At 43.5% G+C, this 17858-nt stretch overlaps 1 protein-coding gene across 4 annotated transcripts in view; it reads right to left on the minus strand.

The window, feature by feature from the left end:
• Positions 1–17858, minus strand: part of ZFYVE26 (zinc finger FYVE-type containing 26) — a 449330-nt gene that overhangs the window by 422593 nt on the left and 8879 nt on the right. For all 4 annotated transcript variants that reach the window (XM_069208874.1, XM_069208871.1, XM_069208872.1 and 1 more), the window contains exons 2-4: positions 17530–17605; positions 15382–15471; positions 3249–3777 (exon numbers count right to left, since the gene is read on the minus strand). In XM_069208874.1, coding sequence (XP_069064975.1) covers positions 3249–3777; positions 15382–15471; positions 17530–17605 — 695 coding nt within the window. The remainder of the gene's footprint in view (positions 1–3248; positions 3778–15381; positions 15472–17529; positions 17606–17858) is intronic.

Raw genomic sequence — 17858 nt, forward strand, 5'->3', positions numbered from 1 at the left:
CATTCGAAAGGTATTGCAGGTAAGTACTTTAGGAACTTCAAATCATCAAAATTGCATGTATACTTTTCAAGTTATTGACAAATGGCTGTTTTAAAAGTGGACACTTAGTGCAATTTTCACAGTTCCTGGGGGAGGTAAGTTTTTGTTAGTTTTACCAGGTAAGTAGGACACTTACAGGGTTCAGTTCTTGGTCCAAGGTAGCCCACCGTTGGGGGTTCAGAGCAACCCCAAAGTCACCACACCAGCAGCTCAGGGCCGGTCAGGTGCAGAGTTCAAAGTGGTGCCCAAAACACATAGGCTAGAATGGAGAGAAGGGGGTGCCCCGGTTCCGGTCTGCTTGCAGGTAAGTACCCGCGTCTTCGGAGGGCAGACCAGGGGGGTTTTGTAGGGCACCGGGGGGGACACAAGTCCACACAGAAATTTCACCCTCAGCAGCGCGGGGGCGGCCGGGTGCAGAGTAGAAACAAGCGTCGGGTTTTCAATGTTAGTCTATGAGAGATCTCGGGATCTCTTCAGCGCTGCAGGCAGGCAAGGGGGGGATTCCTCGGGGAAACCTCCACTTGGGCGAGGGAGAGGGACTCCTGGGGGTCACTCCTCCAGTGAAAGTCCGGTCCTTCAGGTCCTGGGGGCTGCGGGTGCAGGGTCTCTCCCAGGTGTCGGGACTTTAGGTTCAAAGAGTCGCGGTCAGGGGAAGCCTCGGGATTCCCTCTGCAGGCGGCGCTGTGGGGGCTCAGGGGGGACAGGTTTTGGTACTCACAGTATCAGAGTAGTCCTGGGGTCCCTCCTGAGGTGTTGGATCGCCACCAGCCGAGTCGGGGTCGCCGGGTGCAGTGTTGCAAGTCTCACGCTTCTTGCGGGGAGCTTGCAGGGTTCTTTAAAGTTGCTGGAAACAAAGTTGCAGCTTTTCTTGGAGCAGGTCCGCTGTCCTCGGGAGTTTCTTGTCTTTTCGAAGCAGGGGCAGTCCTCAGAGGATGTCGAGGTCGCTGGTCCCTTTGGAAGGCGTCGCTGGAGCAGGATCTTTGGAAGGCAGGAGACAGGCCGGTGAGTTTCTGGAGCCAAGGCAGTTGTCGTCTTCTGGTCTTCCGCTGCAGGGGTTTTCAGCTGGGCAGTCCTTCTTCTTGTAGTTGCAGGAATCTAACTTTCTAGGGTTCAGGGTAGCCATTAAATACTAAGTTTAAGGGCGTGTTTAGGTCTGGGGGGTTAGTAGCCAATGGCTACTAGCCCTGAGGGTGGGTACACCCTCTTTGTGCCTCCTCCCAAGGGGAGGGGGTCACAATCCTAACCCTATTGGGGGAATCCTCCATCTGCAAGATGGAGGATTTCTAAAAGTCAGAGTCACCTCAGCTCAGGACACCTTAGGGGCTGTCCTGACTGGCCAGTGACTCCTCCTTGTTTTTCTCATTATCTTCTCCGGCCTTGCCGCCAAAAGTGGGGCCTGGCCGGAGGGGGCGGGCAACTCCACTAGCTGGAGTGTCCTGCTGGGTTGGCACAAAGGAGGTGAGCCTTTGAGGCTCACCGCCAGGTGTGACAATTCCTGCCTGGGAGAGGTGTTAGCATCTCCACCCAGTGCAGGCTTTGTTACTGGCCTCAGAGTGACAAAGGCACTCTCCCCATGGGGCCAGCAACATGTCTCGGTTTGTGGCAGGCTGCTAAAACTAGTCAGCCTACACAGATAGTCGGTTAAGTTTCAGGGGGCACCTCTAAGGTGCCCTCTGTGGTGTATTTTACAATAAAATGTACACTGGCATCAGTGTGCATTTATTGTGCTGAGAAGTTTGATACCAAACTTCCCAGCTTTCAGTGTAGCCATTATGGTGCTGGGGAGTTCGTGTTTGACAGACTCCCAGACCATATACTCTTATGGCTACCCTGCACTTACAATGTCTAAGGTTTTGTTTAGACACTGTAGGGGTACCATGCTCATGCACTGGTACCCTCACCTATGGTATAGTGCACCCTGCCTTAGGGCTGTAAGGCCTGCTAGAGGGGTGTCTTACCTATACTGCATAGGCAGTGAGAGGCTGGCATGGCACCCTGAGGGGAGTGCCATGTCGACTTACTCGTTTTGTTCTCACTAGCACACACAAGCTGGCAAGCAGTGTGTCTGTGCTGAGTGAGAGGTCTCCAGGGTGGCATAAGACATGCTGCAGCCCTTAGAGACCTTCCTTGGCATCAGGGCCCTTGGTACTAGAAGTACCAGTTACAAGGGACTTATCTGGATGCCAGGGTCTGCCAATTGTGGATACAAAAGTACAGGTTAGGGAAAGAACTCTGGTGCTGGGGCCTGGTTAGCAGGCCTCAGCACACTTTCAATTGTAAACATAGCATCAGCAAAGGCAAAAAGTCAGGGGGCAACCATGCCAAGGAGGCATTTCCTTACACAGATCTAGACCTAAATGCATTTTGTTTTGTTCTCCACACCATTCCACTTTGGAACCAGCCACATGCAAATCAGTCATGACCCTGTTTCCCATGGGAATAGTCCAGCCCGAACTGCCAGGCCAGGTGCTCTCTAGACCAGAAACAAGCATCCTGGGACAGCATCCACCCATCATCAGCCAGCATAGCTTGAATCCGTTGGCAGAGGGAGCACAGGGCCCATTGTCTGGGCATACCCTTCCCACTTAGGGTGACAAATGCAAAAAAGAACAGATGATGGACAGAATGCTGAACAATGTCTAACATCCAACCCCCGTCACAGATCTGGGCCTAAATCCATTGCAGGGTGAAGACGGATTTGCATATAGCTAGGTCTAAAGTGGAATGGCACAGGGAGCAAATAAACAAAGGCTTAAGGCCCAGATATGAGACATTTTAAAGGAAATCAGGCCTTCATACTATAACAGAGGCCACTGTACCCTGGTCACAGTCGGATACTTGATTTAAAGCGAAACAGAAAGAAGTTCTGAGTTAACTCCTTTCATAGGCGGAAAGCCTTCAAGACGTACTCATCAGCACATGAGCAACGTTATTTAACTTGCTAAACAAAATGGTAGGGTCCTGGTAAAGGTTTCAAACACTAGGGCAATACCATTCAGATGAAACCAGAAAATCACAGAACCACTAGACGGAATAAAAGGATGTCATAAAGGTCTGCATAGTTATAGCAAAGGTAAAAAGATTTAAGCTATTTATCAGGCAAGAAAATATTACAGACGAGTGAGATTAAACATTTCAAGAAAAAATAAATCTAGGTTGTGTACCTCCTTTACACAATTACAGACTAAAAATAAAATAAATACCCATACCTTTTTCTTGTGTCTTGGGTCCTACAAGCATCTCTCTAATTCTCTCAGTGGCAACATTTTCATATAAGTTAATAAGGGTACGGCTTTGCTTTCTTAAAAGGCAGCCAAGAAGCTGCTCCTCCATTAACAAGCATCTTGGATCAATGCAGGCGTCAACTAACTGCTTGAAAAGGTATCGCAGTTCACCTGCCTGGTGTTCCACATCGAAGGGCATCAAGCTCAAAGTGCAGTATATCTGATGAGCAGTCTCAGTGGTTGGCTGCTGATGGCCCTCTGCTTTCTGCAGTGACTTCAGAGACGCCAAGAGGAAATCCACATAAATTTGTTGCAGGGTGTTATTGTACTCCACTGCAGAGCAGCTGGTGTCATCTGACAACAGGAACTCTATCAAGACCTGGGCAAGTCTGGGCTTTCGGGACAAAATCTTTTGGAGATCGTTGGTTGTCTGGAAGCTGAGCCTCAGAGAAATGGCATCCTTTTTGGCTTCAACAGATTCACAGTGGCTGTGTAGAAATACTTCATATAACTCCTGAAACAAGATGACAGGTAAGATTTAAAGAAGGTCATGTAAACTAAGGAAACACTAATAGCCTTAGAAGACATAAGTGTAAAGGAAAGCAATCAACCAACTTCATGGAACAAACCTGAGTTCCAGAAAAATACTCTGGAACAAGTGTGACATCCCATACATTATAGCTCCACCAAAACTAGTGTTTCAAAGGACAATCTCAGAGTTTCTGGACTTGTGTATTACCAACAAAGATATGAAATTACCACCAGGATCTAGTCGCAATCATTATTGTCTATGGGTAACTGCAGTCAGGAGGTAACTTCAAAAATAAAACATACTTGTGCACTTAGTAACAAGAGAAAGAACCAGCACTGGGAGTACACCTATGGTCAAAAAATACACTTCCATTATAGGGGCAACATTGTGGTCCGTTTTACTTAAATATTGTAAAATTACTTTGCAAACCAGGCCTCCTAAATGAAACAAATAGGTTTAAAAACTAAGCCTCTAGCCAAATGGAATGGAAGTCCTGTCAAATGGATAATGTATTGGCAAGAAGGCAGAAAGTCCACTGTAGGAAAGTGTCATCTTTCTAGCATAGTTACCCTCACGTTTTGCGTGATTTTAGTGTGTTTAGACTTTAGTTCACTGGGATCCTGCTAACTAGGATCCCAGTGTCTGTGCTCTCTCCTCTAAATCTGACTGCTGGTAAATGTTTTACACCCATAACTGGCATACTGGTGCAGTTATGTAAGTCCAGAGTTTGCAGTACTTAGATACCCAGGGCACTGGTACACCAGGGGTCTCCCATGGGCTGCAGCATGTATTGTACCACCCATGGGAGCCCATGCACACTATGGGGGTCCTTCTGACCCCGGCCGGCGGCGGAAACTGCCGGCCTGGCTGGAACCGGCAGAATACCGCTGCGCGGTCAAAAGACCGCCGCGGGTATTCTGAGTTTCCCGCTGGGCGGGCAGGCGACCGCCAGAAGGCCGCCCGCCCAGCGGGAAACCCCCTTCCATGAGGATGCCGGCTCCGAATGGAGCCAGCGGAGTGGAAGGGGTGCGACGGGTGCAGTTGCACCCGTCGCGATTTTCAGTGTCTGCCACGCAGACACTGAAAATCTATGTGGGGCCCTGTTAGGGGGCCCCTGCAGTGCCCATGTCAGTGGCCCCACGACACCCGTTCCAGCCAGCCAGGTTCTGGCGGTGAAAACCGCCAGAACCAGGCTGGCGGGAAGGGGGTCGGAATCCCCATGGCGGCGCTGCAAGGATTCCTTTGGGCAGGGGTAAACCGGCGGGTAACCGCCGGTTGCCCTTTTCTGACCACGGCTTTACCGCCGCGGTCAGAATTGCCCATGTAGCACCGCCAGCCTGTTGGCGGTGCTACCCCCGGCCTCCACCCTGGCGGTCATAGACCGCCAGGATCAGAATGAGGCCCTATGTCTGCAGGCCTGCCATTCCAGTCTGCATGAAATGGCGAAAGCACCCTTTCACCACAGATATAAGGCTAGCCTTCTAACCTGGTCACTGTACTTAGATACTGTAAGTCACCCCTCTGGTAAGCCCTTCAGCCCAAGGTGCATGTCCCTAAGTGTGAGGGTATCCCTGCATGAGCAGGGTGCCTCTAAAGAACCCCAGGATCCAATTCCTGGAGTCTGTAAGTGCAGAGAAGCCATCTTAAGGTATGTAGTGGACACTGATCAACAGAAGTAGTCCAACCACATAATGGCTTCTCCGAACCTGAGCATGTTTGGTATCAAACATGTTGGAATAATACAACTACATCAATTCCACTACTCCCTGTATTTGCCTATGGGATGACTTGGTGGGTAACTCCCTTGCACCTGGTCGCTGGGGACACTTAACATACTTACCTCTGGTGTTTTCATCTACCCCCAGCCCCTAGCGAACTACCACACCTACCTTGGTTGGGTTCACTATTTCACATTCCACTTTCTTAGTATATGGTCAGCCTCCTTACCCCCACCCACAGGGTCCTGAATATTTTATGCTATTTCCCTTGGTTATTTTATGTATATATTGTGTATAGATATTGTGTCTATTATCTCTAAATTCATCTATGGACTTTTTTATACCCTATACAGGTGGAATTTTGTTTTAAGCTATATGACTTATGGCACTTCTGCTATGTGCAGCATTCTGACATCAATGGGGTACATGTGCGCTATGAAAAACAAGGTTAATAAATAAGGAAACTCAGATTCCTGTGCATTCTTTGGGCAAATTAAAATAAAAAAATGATTCAAAGAGAATCACTCAACACAAAGTTATGTATGGGAACGGCTACCTAAAAGATGTAAGGAAATGCCTCTTTTTGCATGATTACCCCAAATAATTATTACTGATGCTGCTGGTTTTCAATACAGATTGCACTGAGGCCTGCTGACCAAACCTCAAAACCAGTGTTCTAACCCAATACAAAGTGTATGTTGATTTGGCTACCACCAATTTACATAAGCTGGCTTTCTTGTAAGTTCCTAGTATGTGGTACCAAGGGTACCCAAGGCATGTAAGTGGGGAGTGTCCTCCCAGCGATGCAGCAACGATTGTGCTACCAGGTGTGGGGCAAAGTAAAAATAGCTCCCAGATTGTCACTGAAGCATGGAAAATCATTCTACTCGCTTCCCTTAAATAAATAAACAATATATATATATATATATATAAAAATTCACTGAAAAAACTAAGGTTATAGAAATGTCTTTCTTATGTTAAGAAACTATAACTAATGGCCTAAAGTTCCTCAACAACACAAGTTATAGTTTCTTCAGATAAGTATAACTATAAGCATTACTATAACATCTTAAGTTCTAGGGTTTTGTGTGGCTAAAATGTGAACCTAACTAGAACATCCCTGTAACCTTTGGATTTTTCAGTGAATTTTATGTTGTTTTATTTATTTTTTAACTTAAAGTAGCATACTTTAATACAACCACCACCGTACATCGCAAAGTCACACTGGAGGTTGCGCTGAGCGCTGTAGTGGATTTGCGGATCGGCCAAAAAATAAATTTGGCCAATATCACGCCCATGAGGGATCCTCAGGGACCCCTCCATGTGTCCTATGAGGTCAGGATCCCTGTATCCTGACGCCTTATCTGTTTTCCCGCTTAGTTTTTTCCTGCCCCAGGCCAAGCAAGAAGGAAAACGACAGCCACAGCTTTCCTTTAGGTTGAGGCCGGCCATTCAGGGCCATGCCTTTTACCCTGGATCTACGAATCCACCTGCATCCCTATAAATCTATATTTTATTTCCTTGAACTACTCAGAGTCTACTGAACAGACTTACACCAAATTACAAATTTGGTGTAAATCCGTTCAGCGGCTCAGGCTGCAGCTGTATCTAAAAACTGCAAAATCCCCATAGACAATGCATGGGAAAAAAGTGTTTTGGGACCCCTTCTTTTCCTTAGTCCCTCTTGACGGATAACCACAAAACTTTCCAGACAGCAGTTACACTAACTAGCGAACTAGTTTTGAAAATGTTTTCAAGTATCTACTGGACAGATGATATTATATATATATATATATATATATATATATATATATATATATATATATATATATATATATATATATATATACATACACACATACATACATACACTGGGGAAAAAAACGAAGGTTACAAAAACATTATATCTAGGTTGACGTTTTAACCATACAAAACCGCATAAATTCAGCAGTTACAGTTATACTTATGATAAGAAACTATAACTCATTGCCCAAAGTTACTTTCCGGCACGAGTTATAGTTTCTTCAGATAAGTGTAACTATAACTGCTGAATTTCTATGGTTTTGTATTGGTAAAAAGTAAACCTAACTATAACATCCCTGTAAGCTTTGTTTTTTTCAGTGAATTTCTATGTTTTTTTTAATGCATACGTTAATAATTCTGCCAGGTTGCGGCCAGCCAATCAGGGCCTTACTTTTCCCCAGGATCCGAGGAGGATTCTTGATCCCGCAGATTGGTCGGAAAAAATAAGGGCAATTTTTTTGCCCATGAGAATGTGTCCTATGGGGTCCTGACCTCTTACATGTATGTATACTGTTTTTCCCCACTCCCCAAGCATTTCAAGAAACAAAATGTCGGCTGCAACTTTTCTGTCAGGTTGCGGCCAGCCAGTCAGGGCCTTGCTTTTCCTCCGAATCCTCGGAGGATCCGCTTCCCTTTATAACCAAATTTGGTTTTCATTTAGTAACTACAAAACTACTGAATAGATTTACACTCATTCACAAAAATGGTGCTTTCTGGACCTAGAGCTAGTTTCTGCCAAATTTGGTGGCAATCCGTCCAGCAGTTCAACCTGTAGTCATGTTCAAAATCCTTATGGAAATTAACATGGGGAAAACGCATTTGGGACCACCATCATCCCTCCACCCCCGTTGTCTCAGCTTCCGCTTGACGGTTCAAAGGGGTGGTAAAGGCATTTTTCAAGTGGGTATGGGTTTTGGGGTGGTAAGAGCATTTTTAGGTTGTAGGGCGTGTATGGGTTTTAGGGCTGTAAGGGCATTTTTAGGTTTTAGAATGTGTGGGTTTCTGGGGTATTAAGGGCATTTTTGGGTTCTAGGGTGGATATGGGTGGGGCGTTAAGGGGATTTTTAGGTTTTAGTATGGGTATGGAATTTAGAGTGGTAAGGGTATTTTTAGGGTTTAGGGTGGGTATAGGTTTTGGGGTGGTAAGGGCATTTGTAGCTTTTAGGGTGGCGAGGGCATTTTTAGGGTGAGTATGGTTATTGGGGTGGTTAAAGCATTTTTAGGTTGTAGGGTGTGTATGGGTTTTGGGGCGGTAAGGGCATTTTTAGGTTTTAGGGTGGGTGTTTGGGGTGATAAGGGCACTTTTAGGTTTTAGAGTGGATATGGGTGGGGCGGTAAGGGCATTTATTAGGTTTTAGGGTGGGTATGGGATTTAGAGTGGTAGGAGTATTTTTAGAGTGAGTATGGGTTTTAGGGTAGTAAGGGTTTTTTTATGTTTTAGGGTGGTTATGGGTTTTGGGTTAGTAAGGAAATTTTTAGGTTTTAGGGTGGGTATGGATTTTTGGGTGGTAAGGGCATTTTTAGGTTTTAGGGTGGTAATGGGTGGGAGGGTAGTAAGGGCATTTTTAGGTTTTAGGGTGGGCTTTGGGTTTTGGGGTGGTAAGGGTATTTTAAGATTTTAGGGTTGGTATTGGTTTTGGGGTTGTGAGGGGTTTTTAGGTTTTACAGTGGGTATGGGATTTGGGGTAGTAAAGGCATTTTTAGGTTTTAGGGTGGGCATGGATTTTGGGTTAGTAAGGGCATTTTTAGGCTTTTGGGTGGGAAGGGAATTTTTAGGTTTAAGGGTGGGTATAAGTTTGAGTGGTAAGGGCATTTTTAGGTTTTAGGGTGGGTATGGGTTTTGAGGTGGTAATGGTATTTTTGGGTAGTGATGGGTACTGGGGTGGTAAGAGCATTTTAAGTTTGTAGGGTGTGTATGGGTTTTGGGGTGCTAAGGGCATTTTTAGATTTAAGGTGGATATGGGTGAGGCGGTAAGGGCATTTTTAGGTTTTAGGGTGGGTATGGGATTTAGAGTGGTAAGGGTATTTTTAGGGTTTACTGCAAGTATGGGTTTTGGGGTGTAAGGGCATTTTTAGGTTTTAGGGTGGGTATGGGTTTGGGGGTTTAAGGGCATTTTTAGGTTTTAGGTGGCTATGAGTTTAGGGGTGGTAAGGGCATTTTTAGGTTTTAGGGTGGGTATGAGTTTTGGGTGGTAGAGGCATTTTTAGGTTTTAGGGTGGGTATGAGTTTTGGGGTGGTAAGGGTATTTTTAGGTGTTAGGGTGGGTATTCTTTTTGGGGTGGTAAGGGCATTTTTCAGGTTTCAGGGAGGGCATGGGCTTTGTGGCGTAAGGTTTTTTTATGTTTTGGGGTGGTTATGGCTTTTACGATAGTAAGGGATTTTTCAGGATTTAGGGTGGGTATAGATTTGGGGGTGGTAAGGGCATTTTTTGGTTTTAGGGTGGGTGTGGAATTTAGGGTGGTAACTGTATTTTTAGGGTTTAGAGTGGATATGGGTTTTGGGTAGTAAGGACATGTTCAGGTTGGGTATGGGTTTTTAGGTGGTAAGGGAACTTTTGGGGTTTGTGGGTGGCAATATATATATATTTCCATGTATATGTCTTTTCCAACCATGCCTTTACAACAACATTTTTGTGGGAAAGCTATGCATGGTAAAGGCATTTGCGTGGTTAAAAACTTTTGTTGTAGTTGCATGCGTGGTAACAACCCATGCGTTGTAATTACCACGTTGTAAAGGCATGTGTGGTAATAGCATGCGTGGTCCGTTATACAACTGTTTTGCAAGTGTATAACACGGTATGGTCACAGAACAATACTATATATAATATGCCAAAATCCTCACATCAGTGAACCGTCAGTGACTCATCTTTGCCATGATAAACTTACTAGCACCTTACTAATAAGCTAGGCAGGGATGGACTCCCCTCGAAAATCACTTATGTTGGGGGGAGGCTTTAGTGTAAATCTTTTTGTATTTCTTACAGGATACACCTAAAGCCCACTCTTCGTTGCTAAAAAATTAGTAGAGTGGGTGGTTTCAGCAGGTGTGGAAGCCTGCATTTCCTGTTTTTGCAAAAATGTTATTTATGGTGTGCACATTAAGCCACAAGGGACTTGGGCAGCTTTCCAGAAGTTATAGTTTCTGTAATGTAAATATTAAGGGCTGCACACAGAGAGCAGTCATCTCAACACAGGCATGAGAGCTTGAGAGACCTGCGCAAATTCAGATGGAATAAAGTCAGTGCAGCAAGCCAGAGAAGAGATTTGTCTTTTGCTTCAAGACTTTAAAAAGGTTGAACGCACCGATGAGTAAAACTGAGATTGCACCATCCTCTCAATAGAAGGCTCAGCTCCTACACTACAGTGCATAGAGGGGTATGTGAAGCACATTTTAGACTTGGCAATAGAGAACAGGACATACAAATACAGAACATCTACACAAAGATTACAAAAACCCAGAAGTAAAAATATTACAAAATCATAAGACATAACACTCAATAAGAATACAAAACAAGGTTGTGAGATTATAAGAATAAAGTGCTCTAAGTTTGATTTCTAAATGGTTGTGTAAGGACAACTTATTTAATAATCAGGGGTGTGGAATTCCTATAGCCCCACGCCCAGGACATATTGTCTGTGGGGCAAGCAGGCTCAACTCCCTGCCGCACAAACCCTTTGGCTGCCAATTTACAATACTACATCAAAGAGCATGGAAAGGAATTGTCTGCAGTTGAAATAATATGTCCATATGTTAATGCTGTTCAATTTTTTTTTTAATGTTCATTAATGCAAAGAATGTATTATTAGGGTGAGCATCCTAAACACATGTTGTAAGCTCAGACTGCACTACTGATGGTGGTTCCAGTAAAAAAAGAAAATGTGTAAGTTTAAAATATAAGGCTGCTACATATAATGCTCTCTGAATGCTCTCAGATTAAGTGCAAATTTTTGCAGAAGCTCTAATGCAAGATTGATGACTTTTTGCTTCTAAAATAAAATGTTCACAAAAAATGCAACTAGGAAAAAATGGTTTGCTTAACTACTGTGAAACTTAGGTACAATTTCTTTGAAGCATTATTTAGTCAAATGAGTTGATGCATGCAAAAAATATTCCTAATGGAAAGTCCGTGTAACTAGTTTAAACAAGATTATAGGAAACATGAATATAAACAAGCACTGGCAAAGCCAAATGTTCTGTCATTGGTGAAAAGTCTTTTGGTTTTGTCAATGCGTGTCCGTTTTAACATGGCTTTTGTCAAACTTTATTGTTGTGGGAGCTGCTGGGCCCTCACCACTGTAGCTAATATTAGCAAAAAGGCAAAAATATTTTTGGGTCGCAATGAGCACACATTGCCACAGTAGCTCCTGGCACTGAATAAACCTACTGTGTGTGCTGGTATGCTCCTTGCAAAAGAGCAGATTGCGATCACTGTAATGTAATGTAAGATGCATTTGTGAAACATGGAACTTGTCACGTGTGAGTGAATCCAGGCGCCAAGTAGGAGCGGGTTCTGCATGTAGAATCAGAATCAGTATTCCATGCACTATCACATTCTTTGCCTTCCCTGCTGCTTTTGAGATGTTGAGGGTTGGCCAGTTACACACCAGAAGGGAGGGGCTCTCATTCATAACCTTGCTGCTTGCACCATAATTAGCAAAACAGATAGGTTCTCCTAAACATTTCAGCATTAGAGAGCTCAAGAATTTTGGTTTTAGTGTTCTCATCTCATTGTTGGGGCGGGGGAGTAGAGAGCACCAAGAACTCAGACTGGAGGCCTTTGAATCAGTTTAAAGATGTGCCATCTTGGTTTCAAACTGGGACACAGCAGAGATCATACACTCTTAAAATGCTCATGACTCTGCACTTCAATCCAAAGTCATCTTAAGGATTCCTGTAGTCCCATGCAAGACATACAGGGAGTGCAGAATTATTAGGCAAGTTGTATTTTTGAGGATTAATTTTTTTATTTAACAACAACCATGTTCTCAATGAACCCAAAAAACTCATTAATATCAAAACTGAATATTTTTGGAAGTAGTTTTTAGTTTGTTTTTAGTTTTAGCTATGTTCGGGGGATATCTGTGTGTGCAGGTGACTATCACTGTGCATAATTATTAGGCAACTTAACAAAAAAAAATATATACCCATTTCAATTATTTATCATTACCAGTGAAACCAATATAACATCTCAACATTCACAAATATACATTTCTGACATTCAAAAACAAAACAAATCAGTGACCAATATAGCCACCTTTCTTTGCAAGGACACTCAAAAGCCTGCCATCCATGGATTCTGTCAGTGTTTTGATCTGTTCACCATCAACATTGCGTGCAGCAGCAACCACAGCCTCCCAGACACTGTTCAGAGAGGTGTACTGTTTTCCCTCCTTGTAAATTTCACATTTGATGATGGACCACAGGTTCTCAATGGGGTTCAGATCAGGTGAACAAGGAGGCCATGTCATTAGATTTCCTTCTTTTATACCCTTTCTTGCCAGCCACGCTGTGGAGTACTTGGACGCGTGTGATGGAGCATTGTCCTGCATGAAATCATGTTTTTCTTGAAGGATGCAGACTTCTTCCTGTACCACTGCTTGAAGAAGGTGTCTTCCAGGAACTGGCAGTAGGACTGGGAGTTGAGCTTGACTCCATCCTCAACCCGAAAAGGCCCCACAAGCTCATCTTTGATGATACCAGCCCAAACCAGTACTCCACCTCCACCTTGCTGGCGTCTGAGTCGGACTGGAGCTCTCTGCCCTTTACCAATCCAGCCACGGGCCCATCCATCTGGCCCATCAAGACTCACTCTCATTTCATCAGTCCATAAAACCTTAGAAAAATCAGTCTTGAGATATTTCTTGGCCCAGTCTTGACGTTTCAGCTTGTGTGTCTTGTTCAGTGGTGGTCGTCTTTCAGCCTTTCTTACCTTGGCCATGTCTCTGAGTATTGCACACCTTGTGCTTTTGGGCACTCCAGTGATGTTGCAGCTCTGAAATATGGCCAAACTGGTCGCAAGTGGCATCGTGGCAGCTGCACGCTTGACTTTTCTCAGTTCATGGGCAGTTATTTTGCGCCTTGGTTTTTCCACACGCTTCTTGCGACCCTGTTGACTATTTTGAATGAAACGCTTGATTGTTCGATGATCACGCTTCAGAAGCTTTGCAATTTTAAGAGTGCTGCATCCCTCTGCAAGATATCTCACTATTTTTGACTTTTCTGAGCCTGTCAAGTCCTTCTTTTGACCCATTTTGCCAAAGGAAAGGAAGTTGCCTAATAATTATGCACACCTGATATAGGGTGTTGATGTCATTAGACCACACCCCTTCTCATTACAGAGATGCACATCACCTAATATGCTTAATTGGTAGTAGGCTTTCGAGCCTATACAGCTTGGAGTAAGACAACATGCATAAAGAGGATGATGTGGTCAAAATACTCATTTGCCTAATAATTCTGCACTCCCTGTATTTTGAGGGCCTTGTCGATAGCAACTTTGTATTTTAATACTCATACTCTGCCAATTGAAGGCTGAATGATGCCAAACAAACTTTCAGAAACGGGGATCACACTTTAACAGTTGAAATATGTTCTTTCCTTGGTCCTCTAAACTCCTTACACCGGAAAAAGAGAGTAAGAGGTAGCCATAGAAAAGAGAGGTTAAAATATGGAAATAAACAAAAGGTGAGCAACAGTAAGTTCACTTTCCAACGTCCCCCATGAGAGATGGGGCCCTAATTAATTCCTCACTTTGCCCAAGCCTTAACACGTCTCTGCTTCAGCCTTCGACTAGTGTAATGCAGACTCCTGCCCAGGTCTTTGTCTATATCAGACATCTACATATTAATTATTAGTCACGGTTTCTGAAAGTCCCCCACCATTAGAATCATTAGTTGTACTATAGGAACCACTACCCCTTCATGTTCCTCCCTCATCCTCAGTGGCCACTAAGGTTCTGATCCCTCCAGAAGAAATCCTGCTTTCCATTCAGAGGACACAGTTTATTAACTTTTTGGAGGCATTACAGCAGAGTAAATCTACTGTCCGCCCTAAAGAAGGAGGGTACCCACAAATAATTAATGCCCACTAACTTACCACTCCATGCAAGAATTAAGACCTCTGGCACACCATCAAGCAGTGAGCAAGACTGCTAGCCACGGATGGCCAAGCATCCTGTTCTAGGGTATGTGGTCATGTGAACCTCTCTTTCCAGAGCCACCACTACTATTAGCAGTGGGGATCTCAATGTAGATAGGGTTTAGCCTTGGTCTTGTATCTGTGTCAACGTGGACTGCCCTACTACCCTGATCAAAAGGAACCTCTGATAAGGGCAACAGTCCTCAATACCATAAAGTCAGGCCTTTCCACGTGTCAGAGCAGACCATGTCCTCCATCTTGAAAATCCACACTTTCTGTGGTATAGGGAAGGAGGACGATTCCAGGCAAACCTATCATTTCTCCACCCAGGCAGTCTGGAGTACTTCTGCCTGTGCTAACCAAGTATCTTGCTCGCCCTCAACACTTCACAGTTCCACCTGAAAGCAACCCAGAAACAGACCTGCGCTGGTGCTCCAAAGAATGGCAGCATTCTTGGCGCACAGCTGGTTCGGCCCTTAGGTTATATATTTATTCCACTGTTTATCTAGTGCTTTGTCTTGGGCCAAAATATCTTTTTGTATCGTTTGTGAAATTTAGACAAGACTAAAGACTAGAAATTGTAAATGCTGTGTAGAGACCCTGGTGAATAACACAGGCATTTTCAGCAGATTCTATCCTTTAAACATAGTCACAAAATTATGTTGGCAAAACATTGTAACTATCTAACTTGCACAGCAATGTTGGTCCGAAAATGTCTACCTTTAGTGCAACTAGGACTGAGAAAAGGTTTCAAAACATTTCCCACTGTAACTTGCTTTAGCTACCAAAGGCTTACAACTTAAAAGTTTCCTATTTCTGTATTAAGGCTTCAAAAGGGCACAGCAAAAAAGACGTTGAACCAGTAGGAAGCTATGTTCTCAAAAATGTCCTTCAATGAACATGCCAATGCAATGGAAAGCTTCTCACCTTTATAACTTCCTCCATAAGATCACTCTGTAATTCTTCTAAGAGCAAGAGGAATTCTGTTTCGTTTCTGAGAAAGGCTGGCAAAGGTTTCTTAAACAGGCATAAAAAAAATGAAGTTACTGTTTAAAACTGTTCAGCATAAAATGCACCTAAAATCATGTCATGAAACTTTTCAATGTATATTTAATCGAAGTTAGATCAATGTAGCACACTTGCTATCAAATTATCTGAAAAACAATTTTCCTGGTTAAACTGACAGATTATTCCAATGACAGTCATTATCTATACACATTGTCTTGCTGAAGCATATTGCCATTTAATCACTAAAATTATGAGACAGATTTTGAGTTGTCTCTCTCAAAATGGGTCTGGAAGGGCAGCACCCAATGAAAATAAAGGGAAAGCCAATTGAAAAGAATGGCCATGGTCAACAACAAGAGCAGATGAAAACGTGAGAAAAAAGGGTGGGAAACTGAGAAATGGAGTTATGCAGAGCTGGATAGTTGTGCTGAATCAGTTGAACAGTAGATCTAAAATATCAGGAAGCAAACATCACATGTATATGTGACTCCTGAGAAACAGCAGGCTAACTTAGATTCAACAATTTATACTAGAATTCGCCGATCCTGTCCAATATTGCAGTATAACTCTTGTCGGACGAGATGAGATTCCCTCAGTGTCTGACCTGAAGGGATTCCTTTCATTCATCTATGCTACCTCAGACTCTAAAGCTGACTTCCACCTCCCTTTAACTCTTCCTACTTCTCTGGTCTTACCACTCACCTGTAGATTCGGACATCTTCCCCAATTATTGCCCCATGCCCCCAGGTTTCTAAAACTGATATTCTGCACAATCTCACCACTCAATGAAAAACCAATATTAATACACTCCTCAGCTCTTTCCACTCTTGCTCTACTGTATACTCTGTACAGTTCAAACCTCCGTCCTCGTTTGTGTCCACGCTGATGTAAAGTTAGGTTTATCCTAAATAAATATATTTTGTGTTTGATTTTATATATATATATATATATATATATATATATATATATATATATATATATATATAAATCAGTCATGTAGAACATGCTATTAGAAATATAAGGATCACAGACCCAACCAGGGTTTTTGCAAAAGGGCAAACAATAGCTGCACCTTCTCTCTCTTCGCTTCCAGCCCTGTAAAGCTGAAAGGCTTACACTATGTACTGATGTTCACAGTCATTAGAAATAGATGGAACATGCCTTTTCTTCACCTTCCCAAACAACAAATGAACTGCTCTGGTTGGAGACGTTAATACCTTTTCAGGGACTTTTGCAGAGTCTGCACATCAATGACTAACAAGTAAAAAGTGAACGGGCATCAGAGAACATACAGAGGCCTGAATGAGTGTGTGCAAATATCTGTGTCGCATCTGGGATCAGCTGAACATGATAGCTGGTGTCAAATTACTGCGGACAAAAATGCTACATCACGAAAGACAATCAGATGCCCACCATCTACACAGAAAACAGAGAAAGGTTCTTCAAAGCTGTCCTACTTCTGTTAAAGGAGCCTCCAGCTTTATATTCCACATTGCCAAGTGCAACGCCTTCTCTGGCATGACTGAAACAAAGGTCGCAAATGGCCCCAAGTACAATGGCTGCGGACAAGCAAAGCAGGGGCCTTTCATTAAGGACCCGATCTAAGATACAAGCTCAGTTAACAATGTCCTTTAATAGCTGCTGCAAAAATAATAAACTTTAAACCCCTACAAACTGGGTAGTGTTAACGATTTGATCATCATATCTAGGGATGACAGAAATACACTACATTATTGCAAACAAAGAAGTGTTGGCTCAGCTGCCCCCAAAAATGTAACGTTGAAAATATAACCTGCTGAATACATCTTGACCACTCTCCCAAATGTGCCAATAAGAAGCAGACAAACTAAGTAAGAGCAGTCACGGGCTCACATCCTTCAGCCATCCATAGTGTGGTCTAGGTAGGTATTTACTTGGTCCTTATTGGGATCGTGTATCTTTGGTTGAAAGTGTATATGGCCAAAGTTATGTCAATGAGGACTTCAGAACAAGTAGGCAGAAGTAGAGGAACGAGACTGACAACAGATTTGAGATGGGGTAATAACATATATCAACAGTCTCACTTACCTGATCCAGAGCCAACCACTTCTCCAACGAAATCAGCCAGAACCAGGCCAGGCGCTGTGGGGTGCTTTCTCCGCATCTGAAATCAGAAGTGTCATAATTATTCTTTATCAAAATGTTAAACTAGAAATGTGGCCCTGGTGTTAATAACACAACACTAGTGTTGTCAAATACCCACTAGCCCTTAGTGGTTCCAGTACAATAGCTAAAATGCACAAGACAACAAGACATTTTCAGAAGGATGGGAGTACCATCACCAGCTAGTAAAATTAGTCACCTCTGGCAATACAAAGTAGACGAAAACTGGTGGGAATCAAAAATATTTAGGTATA

This window comes from Pleurodeles waltl, chromosome 9 (assembly GCF_031143425.1).
Source record: "Pleurodeles waltl isolate 20211129_DDA chromosome 9, aPleWal1.hap1.20221129, whole genome shotgun sequence".
In the NCBI taxonomy this organism is placed as follows: domain Eukaryota; kingdom Metazoa; phylum Chordata; class Amphibia; order Caudata; family Salamandridae; genus Pleurodeles; species Pleurodeles waltl.